Source organism: Coregonus lavaretus (genome assembly GCF_964263955.1).
Source record: "Coregonus lavaretus genome assembly, chromosome: 38".
Taxonomy (NCBI): domain Eukaryota; kingdom Metazoa; phylum Chordata; class Actinopteri; order Salmoniformes; family Salmonidae; genus Coregonus; species Coregonus lavaretus.
Window position 1 is genome coordinate 29,729,079 of NC_140025.1, and position 11,898 is coordinate 29,740,976.

Here is an 11,898-nt window from a genome sequence, read left to right on the forward strand (position 1 = left end):
TTGCCACAGCTCGCATTGATGTGGCATCCTGGATGAGCTGCACTACCTGAGCCACTTGTGTGGGTTGTAGACTCCGTCTCATGCTACCACTAGAGTGAAAGCACCACCAGCATTCAAAAGTGACCAAAACATCAGCCAGGAAGTATAGGAACTGAGAAGTGGTCTGTGGTCACCACCTGCAAAACCAGTCCTTTATTGGGGGTGTCTTGCTAATTGCCTATAATTTCCACCTGTTGTCTATTCCATTTGCACAACAGCATGTGACATTTATTGTCAATCAGTGTTGCTTTCTAAGTGGACAGTTTGATTTCACAGAAGTGTGATTGACTTGGAGTTACATTGTGTTGTTTAAGTGTTCCCTTTATTTTTTTGACTTTGTATGACTCAAGGTTCAATTTGTGTCTGAAAAATATCCCGCAGTCACCACAGCTAACTGGTTTCTTTGCAGTACCTTCATTGTAACTCAATTTTTGCCACACATTTTTTTAACCTGTATTGGAAGCAGTAACTCCCCTCAATGTACCAGTTCATGAAGTTTTATAATTGTATGTTTGTTATTATATTATACAGAGCCATGAGTGCATGGAGCTCCCTTCCATCTTACTGTATATAGTGCACGTGAACAGCAAACCTGGTTTAAAAAAAACAAATAAAGCAACACCTGACGGCACAACGCATCTAACCCATGTGACCTAGCTTTTGTATGTATGTACTAAGAGTGGTGGAAAAAGTACCCAAATTACATACTTGAGTAAAAGTAAAGATACCTTAATAGAAAATGACTCAAGTAAAAGTTAAAGTCACCCAGTAAAATACTACTTGAGTAAAAGTATAAAAGTATATGTTTTAAATATACTTAAGTATCAAAAGTAAAAGTATAACTGAGTTCAAATTACTTATATTACGCAAACCAGATGGCATAAATATTATATATACAGTGGGGAGAACAAGTATTTGATACACTGCCGATTTTGCAGGTTTTCCTACTTACAAAGCATGTAGAGGTCTGTAATTTTTATCATAGGTACACTTCAACTGTGAGAGACGGAATCTAAAACAAAAATCCAGAAAATCACATTGTATGATTTTTAAGTAATTAATTTGCATTTTATTGCATGACATAAGTATTTGATACATCAGAAAAGCAGAACTTAATATTTGGTACAGAAACCTTTGCTTGCAATTACAGAGATCATACGTTTCCTGTAGGTCTTGACCAGGTTTGCACACACTGCAGCAGGGATTTTGGCCCATTCCTCCATATGGACCTTCTCCAGATCCTTCAGGTTTCGGGGCTGTCGCTGGGTAATACGGACTTTCAGCTCCCTCCAAAGATTTTCTATTGGGTTCAGGTCTGGAGACTGGCTAGGCCACTCCAGGACCTTGACATGCTTCTTACGGAGCCACTCCTTAGTTGCCCTGGCTGTGTGTTTCGGGTCGTTGTTATGCTGGAAGACCCAGCCACGACCCATCTTCAATGCTCTTACTGAGGGAAGGAGGTTGTTGGCCAAGATCTCGCGATACATGGCCCCATCCATCCTCCCCTCAATACGGTGCAGTCGTCCTGTCCCCTTTGCAGAAAAGCATCCCCAAAGAATGATGTTTCCACCTCCATGCTTCACGGTTGGGATGGTGTTCTTGGGGTTGTACTCATCCTTCTTCTTCCTCCAAACACGGCGAGTGGAGTTTAGACCAAAAAGCTCAATTTTTGTCTCATCAGACCACATGACCTTCTCCCATTCCTCCTCTGGATCATCCAGATGGTCATTGGCAAACTTCAGACGGGCCTGGACATGCGCTGGCTTGAGCAGGGCGACCTTGCGTGCGCTGCAGGATTTTAATCCATGACGGCGTAGTATGTTACTAATGGTTTTCTTTGAGACTGTGGTCCCAGCTCTCTTCAGGTCATTGACCAGGTCCTGCCGTGTAGTTCTGGGCTGACCCCTCACCTTCCTCATGATCATTGATGCCCCATGAGGTGAGATCTTGCATGGAGCCCCAGACCGAGGGTGATTGACCGTCATCTTGAACTTCTTCCATTTTCTAATAATTGCGCTAACAGTTGTTGCCTTCTCACCAAGCTGCTTGCCTATTGTCCTGTAGCCCATCCCAGCCTTGTGCAGGTCTATAATTTTATCCCTGATGTCCTTACACAGCTCTCTGGTCTTGGCCATTGTGGAGAGGTTGGAGTCTGTTTGATTGAGTGTGTGGACAGGTGTCTTTTATACAGGTAAAGAGTTCAAACAGGTGCAGTTAATACAGGTAATGAGTGGAGAACAGGAGTGCTTCTTAAAGAAAAACGAATAGGTCTGTGAGAGCCGGAATTCTTACTGGTTGGTAGGTGATCAAATACTTATGTCATGCAATAAAATGCAAATTAATCACTTTAAAATCATACAATGTGATTTACTGTATTTTTGTTTTAGATTCCGTCTCTCACTGTTGAAGTGTATCTATGATAAATATTACAGACCTCTACATGCTTTGTAAGTAGGAAAACCTGCAAAATCGACAGTGTATCAAATACTTGTTCTCCCCACTGTATATATTTTTTACTGATAGCCAGGGGCACGCTCCAACCTCAGACATAATATACAAATGAAGCATGTGTTTAGTGAGTCCGCCAGATCTGAGGCAGTAGGGATGACCAGGGATGTTCTCTTGATTAGTGTGTGAATTAGACAATTTTCCTGTCCTGCTAAGCATTCAAAATGTAACAAGTACTTTTGGGTGTCAGGGAAAATGTATGGAGTAAAAAGTACATAATTTTCTTTAGGAATGTAGTGAAGTAAAAGTAAAAGTTGTCAAAAATATACATAGTAAAATACAGCACCAAAAAAAGTAGTACTTTCAAATATTTCTACTTAAGTACTTTACAACACTGGAAATAGTCAATTGTACACTTTTTATACTGAAAACAAATGACTAATTATATTTTCTGTAACACATCATCATTATGTCTAAGTAATCTCTGCACCTATATTAACCTCTTCTCTTCTTTCATACTTCTTAGCTTACCATATGTGAGGTTCTAAAACAGTACCACTTTATTTAAGCCCAGAATTATCAGGCACTAATTTGCTCCTACGCCTGGGCAAGATCATGTGACATCACCAAGTTCAATTCCACTGCTATGCTGATGACTCTCAGCTCTACCTCTCCACCAAACCCACCACTCCCCTCCCTACTACCTCCCTCATCAGCTGCCTTCAAGACATCCGGAGCTGGATGAGCATGAACCTCCTCAAACTCAACAGCAACAAGACAGAGGTCATGCTCATCGGCTCCAAATCCACTCTCTTCAAGCATCACCACAGATGGTTTCCCGGTCCCTCTCTAAACACAAGTCAAAAGCCTCGGCGTCGCCCTGGATAGTTCCCTCTCTTTCCAACCCCACATAAAAACCAGCACCCGGACAGCATTCTTCCACGTCCACAATATCTCCAGGCTCCAGCCCTCACTGTCACACTCCAACACCGAAACCCTCATCCATGCCTTTGTTACTTCCAGACTAGACTACTGTAACACCCTCCTCACCAGATCCCCACCAAACTCATCAATAGACTCCAACCGGTTCTGAACTCTCCAGAATCCACACCCACACCAGCTCAACTGAACACATCAAACCAATCCTCATCAATCTCCTCACCTACAAAGCCCTCCACAACCTGGCACCCACCTACCTCTCTGATCTTCTCCCAGTCTATGCCCCCTCCCGCTCCCTCCACTCCTCCTCTGCTGGTCTCCTTGTCTCCCCCCATTCCACCTCTCCACCATGGGTGCCTGGGCCTTTGCTCCTATTCCCAACACTACCACCAAACTCAGATAAAAAGAGGAGGGAGGGGTTACAAACCTAAATCAGGTTTGTAACCCCTCCCTCCTCTTTTTATCTGTCCTGTTTTGTCTGGTCCTTTGATTTTAGATTGTTTAGATTTTATATTGCACTGTTGATTGATGCACTTGATTTATCGAAGAAAAAAAGAAGAAAAAACATACAAAAAAGAATGTTGTTGGCCAGTTAAAATCATTGTTTAAATAATACTCTTACTTTAAAACCACCTTTAAAAAAATATCCAACAGGAAACAGTCTTATTTGAAATGAGGAATATATTATGAAATGGAGAGGTGAAAGTGATAGAGCAATTCTCAACATTTCACATCAGAATTTAGGACTACATTTTTTTATTTTTTTTATCTGAAAATACAAACCTTTGCCATTCAGCACCTCTGCGCAAAACAACTTATAGACAGACACACTGCGCTTACAACCAGCAGCTTTTCAGCGCCGGGTGTTGCAGGAGGCGTTAAGTGAACGCCCATAGTTACCGATCCAGTTCTGTAATTTGAAAGGAAAGCATTGTCATTAGATGTAACTCAACTAAAAACATTCAAGCATAACACTGTATAACTTCTGTGTTGATAAAATGCTGTTTATAGTACTGGATTTAAACATGATATTACACTGTTGTCACACTGACACATGAGAGAATGAATGCCCCAGGGCCTTGAGGCATTCATTCTCTTATGTGTCCATGTGAGAATGAAGAACCTGTTTAGCAGAATCAGGCAACAGTGTAAAATCATGTTTAATTCCGAAGAACCTGTTTAGCACTGTACTAAAAGGCTCGGCTAATCAGGTTCTTCGTTGTCCCTGAAGCATTCAATCTCTCATGTGTCAGTGTGAGAACGAAGAACCTGTTAAGCACAGCCTGTTAGTACAATCAATAAAATGTTTGACTCAAAGGTTGGCATTCAGCATTCCATGTACCTCTTACGTCAGAGAAATCTCTGAATCTAAAGAATATGTGGCATTGAAAGTATGACTCATGTCTCAAATACTGAGTTGATTCTAAGTTATTGTGTATATATTAAAATACCGGTACTCTCTCTAGAGGGGATTAATGCAACATACAAACCACACAGTGTGGTTGCTTTAACATTATTACAAGATTTGAAAAGGGTGGCATGCTGCTCATCGTTATCAGCATTCTATGAAATGTATTGGCTTGAATTTTCAGTTTGGACAGCTGAATGCTAGCCATTTCAATCCATGTGTTGATATTATGTTCAGATCCAATTAACAGATTGGAGTTTGTATATTGTGTGACTAGGCCTACTGATAAACTGTGATTTTAGTTGAGAGTTGGCAAACAAATATGTTTACAAAATTAGATTAGGAGATTATAGTGTTAAATAGCCTTGGCTTTTTGCCCATGGAACTTTGGGGCGTGGTTAGGACACATCTACATTCTGCAGATAAACAACTCGACAGGCTAAAAGTGAAACTGTTGCTATACAATTGTTACTCCATAGCAGCCTAGCCTATTATCACTTCACAAACATTGAATATACTTGATTCAAAAATAGGTAAGTTGTTCATTTGAATGATTTATTTGTTATCAATGTATAATTTGTAAACATGTCTTCCGGATAATGATGGACATAAGGAAGTAAACTGGTAGGCTACAGAATGTCTTGGTTGTTTTATTAGACTTGTTGGACAAGACGTTCAAGGTTTGCTCAAAGACGATATCTTGCAATGAGGCTTGACTGATTTAATACAACAATGTAGGCCTAAATGTTTTCTTACCAATAATGAACAGCAGCCTAATTTTAATAAAATTGTTTTACTTTTTTTGTGAAGCTCCTTAAATGTGCCGAGAATGTACCAAAGCCAAGCAACTATCCTTCAATATTCCCAGGGAAGGATGTTTGCAAAATAACCATAGGACAACAACACTCTCACCATGCTTTATGGTTCTTACAACATTTTGTGCTAGCTGAGAAGTCTGTATTGAAATGTTAATTCCTTGTTGGTCCTATTGAGGACATCACGATTCAGGCTCTAATTATCTGACATGCTTCAGAAGGTTGATCACGTCATCACCTATTTTGTTAAATTACGGATAAAATATGAAAGTGAGAGGGGATTTTGTATTGGGACATTTATTTATAATTATATGTGGATTAATAAATAGTAACCCAATTGGGATACATTCACTTTAACCACAGAGCTAGCCAGTGGTGGAAAAAGTACCTAATTGTCATACTTGAGTAAAAGTATATATACCTTAATAGAAAGTTACTCAAGTAAAAGTGAAAGTCACCCAGTAAAATACTACTTGAGTAAAAGTAAAAAATTATTTGGTTCTAAATATACTTAAGTATAAAAGTAAATGTAATTTCTAAAATATACTGTACTTACGTATCAAAAGTAAAAGTATACATCTTTTTTTTATTATTATTCATTATATTAAGCAAAGCAGACGGCACCATTTCCTTGTTTTTAAAATGAACGGATAGTTGGGCACACTCCAACACTCAGACATAATTTACAAACCATGCATTTGTGTTTAGTGAGTCCGCCAGATCAGAGGCAGTAGAGATTACCATATGTTTTCTTGATAAGTGCGTGAATTGGACAATTTTTCTGTCCTGCTAAGCATTGAAAATGTAACGAGTACTTTTGGGTGTCAGGGAAAATGTATGCAGTAAAAAGTACATTCTTTTATTTTGGAATGTAGTGAAGTGAAAGTAAAAGTTGTCAATAATATAAATAGTAAAGTAAAGTACAGATACCCCAAAAAACGACTTAAGTAGTACTTTAAAGTATTTTTTACTTAAGTACTTTACACCACTGGATCTAGCCTCAGATGACCATAACCCCAATACTGATCTGCCATCGATGATGAAAAACATCTCACCCTATCGGATTGTCTTCTGTCCAGTTACTAGGCTACCTGTTCCATAGGTCCACAGTCCCTCATTCGATTTGCAGCCCAAAGCTTGTCGGCCCGTAGTGTCCTGTTCTAGTCCTAGGCCCTACTGTATGTCTCATGCCCAGTTAGGCTCCAAGTCTCCAGCAGTTTGTGGCCTTAGTAGTAGCTGGCTATGAGTCCCCTGCCTTCTCAGGCCCTAGGCCTCTCGCCCTTCTAGGGACTCAGCCACCTGACTTGGGGTACCCACCATTCCCTGACCCGGTGGGCCTGCTGCCTTCAGGCGTGTGCACCCGAGCCGGTACCCTCCTGGCCTCCATGCATGGTCCCGAGAATTGACACTGCTCCTCTAGTTTTACAGCCAGATGCAACTTGACTGTCCTGCTGTTGCCCACACCTTTGATTATATCCCTTTCATTGTTTAGATTTCCATTGAAGGGAATATAGGCAGAACAGCAAAGGGACCATGAGGTTGAAGTCCACCTCTAGTTAGTGTGTTTCTGTCGTGTCGTGTGGAGGATGCAAACCATTTTCTCAAGGACCACTCTGTAAAGAGACAATGACAGAAATGTGTGTGTCCTCTTTCTCTTGGACCAGGCAGTTAAATAAATGTTTCGCTCATACTTTTTGACAAGCAAACCCACTCTTACTCTCTCTTTCTCGCTCTCCATCTTTCCACCTTGCCCTCCCTCCTTTCTAGAGTAAATCATAACCATGGAGACACTGAACGAAATCGATCACCTCCAATCATCTGTCTTTGGTAGACCCTGGCCCAGACATGGACTTCAACTCCTTCACTGGTTCTCCCACGACTATGTCACATTCAACAACGACAGTGAAATGGTGACAGTGCGAAACCCCAAGAAGAAGGCGTTCGGCTTCCACCGCTTCTTCGACAACATAGAGGAGCATGATGGCCAATGTAACCAACTGCTACCAGACCAGGATTTACCGTACTACGAAGTGGGCAATCTGAATAAACCAGGGTCTGAGAACCTACCGGATTATGTCAGCGAAAACCACACAGGACACAGTGACGACAGCAACATAGACCGGATCATCATCAGCCTGCAGTCAGACCGTGTGTTGGACAGGATCTACGTGACCCAACATGATCATCAGAGAGGTGCTTTTGACCCTGAGCGCACCTATCGCATCAGTAAGGGGTTGGTCAGAATCATCCGTAATCTGGAGCTGGATGAACTCCTGGAGCAGGCTGGATATTATCTTCCTTGCCCTTCCTCCATTGACACGCTGAACGAAATGAGATACCTCCAGTCATCTGGCTTTGGTAGACCCCGGCCAGGACATGGCCTTCATCTCCTTCACTGGTTCGCCCACGACTACGTCAAATTCAACAAAAAGGGTGAAATGGTGACAGTGCGAAACCCCAAGAAGAAGGCGTTCGGCTTCCACCGCTTCTTCGACAACATAGAGGAGCATGATGGCCAATGTAACCAACTGCTACCAGACCAGGATTTACCGTACTACGAAGTGGGCAATCTGAATAAACCAGGGTCTGAGAACCTACCGGATTATGTCAGCGAAAACCACACAGGACACAGTGACGACAGCAACATAGACCGGATCATCATCAGCCTCCAGTCAGACCTGGTGTTGGACAGGATCTACGTGACCCAACATGATCATCGCAGAGGTGCTTTTGACCCCCAGCGCACCTATCGCATCAGTAAGGGGTTGATCAGTATCATCCGTAATTTGGAGCTGGATGAACTCCTGGAGAAGACTGGATACTCTTAAGACTTTCCCCCCTGGCCAAGGGCATCGTACACATAATTCCTTTTGAACCTTATTTCTGATGGTCAAATTCAAGATCTTTAATTGTATTATTTATGTTCTTACAAATGTATACTAGGTATGGGTATTACATCATGTCTTCGATATTCCCCATCCATTATGCGTTGTAGAAAATTGTGAATGTTTTTATTTTGATAAAAGGCCTTGGTTTCAGATGTTTCACATCCTGCCATGTTTTATTTGTTATTTTTCCCCAACAATTTCACCTGCAATAGTTATTGCCACACTAGTCGGAACTAGGAAACTGTAGTTATACATGTGCCGCGTTCAACCAATTAGCAAGTCAGAAATGTCTGAGTTTCTTAGTTCTGACTAGCACATGACCACAGCGTAAGTGTGTGTGTGTGTGTGGGGGGGGGGGATTCATGTTTCTAATAATGTTTATGTTTAGCACAAAATTTTGAATGTATCAATAACATCAGTCTCACCACATCAACACCATACTGTGAACAACAGCCTGTACTGTACTGTTTGACCATTATATCATTATTTAAATAAAATCAAACTCTATTTACATAGAATAATGTTTTACAAAAGTAAATTAATCACATATCCATTTCTCTGAAACCTGGGTCGTTCCACCAATTAGGTGCCTTTTGAGTAGTGTAACCTAATTTTAACATTGTCATAAAGAGCACATGTTCAACTTAACCCTCTAAAGTCTAAGGGCCCGGGTGTAAGAGTCACACAACCAGTGCTGGACATGGAGCCAACATGGAGAACCTAACTTGCAATTTAAATAACTTTTCTATCCCTGCAATTTTGTGTTTGCCAGACTCACGTAAGTTGCTAGCTGACCAAGATCCGTTTTATTTAAGTAACTTTAACTAAAGTCTAAGGGCCCGGGGCTGGGTTTCTACTAAACTAACATATGGAAATATTTTAAGATGGTCATACCAAGGATAATTTTGCTATTTAATTTGGACTTCTAGGACCCTTTTATGTATCAAAATGTACAGTATATACTGAACAAAAATATAAACGCAACATGTAAAGTGTTGGTCCCATGTTTCACGATGTGAAATAAAAGATCCCAGAAATTGTCCATACGCACAAAAAGCTTATTTCTCTCAAATGTTGTGCACACATTTGTTTACATCCCTGTTAGTGTGCATTTCTCCTTTGCCAAGATAATCCATCCACCTGACAAGTGTGGCATATCAAGAAGTTGATTAAACAGCATGATATTTACACAGGTGCACCCTGTGCTGGGGACAATAAAAGGCAACTCTAAAATGTACAGATGCCACAGATGTTTATTAATTTTTTATTTAACCTTTATTTAACTAGGCAAGTCAGTTAAGAACAAATTCTTATTTACAATGACGGCCTACACCGGCCAAACCCTGACATCTCAAGTTTTGAGGGAGCGTGCAATTGGCATGTTTACCAGAGCTGTTGCCAGAGAATTGTATGTTTATTTCTCTATCATAAGCTGCCTCCAACGTCATTTTAGAGAATTTGGCAATACGTCCAACCGGCCTCACAACCGCAGACCACGTGTAACCACGCCAGCCCAGGACGTCCACATCCGGCTTCTTCACCTGCGGGATCGTCTGAAACCAGCCACCCGGACAGCTGATGAAACTAAGGAGCCGTTTTGTGGGGGAAAACGAATCCTTACTCCCCAGTGGGTGGCCCTTACTCCCAAGTGGGTGGGCCTATGCCCTCCAAGGCCCACCCTTGGCTGCGCCCCTGCCCAGTCATGTGAAATCCATGGATTAGGGCCTAATGAATTTATTTCAATTGACTGATTTCCTAATTTGAACTGTAACTCAGTAAAATCGTTGAAATTGTTGCATGTTGCATTTATATTTTTGTTCAGTATATTTTTGAAATTATTTGATGAAACATTTAATTTGGCCTTACTGTTATTAGCCCATAGAAACACATTGAATAACAGATTCTTACATGGAAAAAGAATCCAAAAATAAATCAAAATGAGGTATGTTTTTGAAGTGTCTGTCCTATATCTGAGAGATATAAGAAAGCTAATGAAAATTTAAAAAATCCCCAGTACCAGGTTACCTTCAGATGAGTCTCATGACGCTTGAGGGGTGTGAGGGCAAATTCTGTTAAACCTTAGTAATGCTTGCATACTAGAAGATCTTTCCTTAAGCCTAGTTGCTTGGGCATTAAGGTTGAAATTGTTAAAGAAACTAGATCATATGAGATGGAATTGTGCGTGCATTAGAATAAGCCTCTTTTAACTGTTTTGTGTGTAGCATAAGAACCTACAGTTGAAGTCGGAAGTTTACATACACTTACAGTGGGGAGAACAAGTATTTGATACACTGCCGATTTTGCAGGTTTTCCTACTTACAAAGCGTGTAGAGGTCTGTAATTTTTATCATAGGTACACTTCAACTGTGAGAGACGGAATCTAAAACAAAAATCCAGAAAATCACAATTGTTTGATTTTTAAGTAATTCATTTGCATTTTATTGCATGACATAAGTATTTGATACATCAATTACAGAGATCATACGTTTCCTGTAGGTTTTTACCAGGTTTGCAGACACAGCAGCAGGGATTTTGGCCCACTCCTACAGACAGACCTTCTCCAGATCCTTCAGGTTTCGGGGCTGTCGCTGGGCAATACGGACTTTCAGCTCCCTCCAAAGATTTTCTATTGGGTTCAGGTCTGGAGACTGGCTAGGCCACTCCAGGACCTTGAGATGCTTCTTACGGAGCCACTCCTCGATTTGCAGGTGGACTTTATTTAACTAATTATGTGACTTCTGAAGGTAATTGGTTGCACCAGATCTTATTTAGGGGCTTCATAGCAAAGGGGGTGTATACATATGCACGCATCACTTTTCCGTTATTTATTTTTTAGCATTTTTTTTAACAAGTTATTTTTTCCATTTCACTTGACCAATTTGGACTATTTTGTGTATGTCCATTACATGAAATCCAACAAAAAATCCATTTAAATTACAGGTTATAATACAACAAAATAGGAAAAACGCCAAGGGGGATGAATACTTTTGCAAGGTACTGTACCTTCTGCGAGAGATGAAGGAGGGGACGAGAAGCAAGAACATCAATCTCATCTTCATGACGATTTGCAACCACATGTGCAAGTAATTAACCTTTTAATTCAAGATCTCATTTACTTTAACATTTGAATAGCAGTTTTCACCCAAAATATTTTTTACATTAACATTTTGTCCATAACTTTTTAGAGAAACAAGAATGGGACCAAATTTGTTGTGCCAGTTTTCCATGCTTATAGACATTACTTGCCATGTCAGGTACTTGAACATGATCATTAATATTGTCAGTAGGTATTTATTCATGTTTTATAAGGTTTAACCAAATAACCCTTTTACCATGGTATGATGTGTTGAATTTCATCTAG

At 40.6% G+C, this 11,898-nt stretch overlaps 1 protein-coding gene across 1 annotated transcript; it reads left to right on the plus strand.

Moving 5' to 3' along the window:
• Positions 1–5,143: 5,143 nt before the first annotated feature.
• LOC311112019 (uncharacterized protein) lies at positions 5,144–9,588 on the plus strand. Its single transcript, XM_084154975.1, has 2 exons — positions 5,144–5,367; positions 7,417–9,588. Exon 2 carries the CDS (start codon positions 7,431–7,433, stop codon positions 8,475–8,477), a length of 1,047 nt encoding a protein of 348 aa, XP_084011101.1. The 5' UTR covers positions 5,144–5,367; positions 7,417–7,430; the 3' UTR covers positions 8,478–9,588.
• The last annotated feature ends 2,310 nt before the right edge of the window (positions 9,589–11,898 follow it).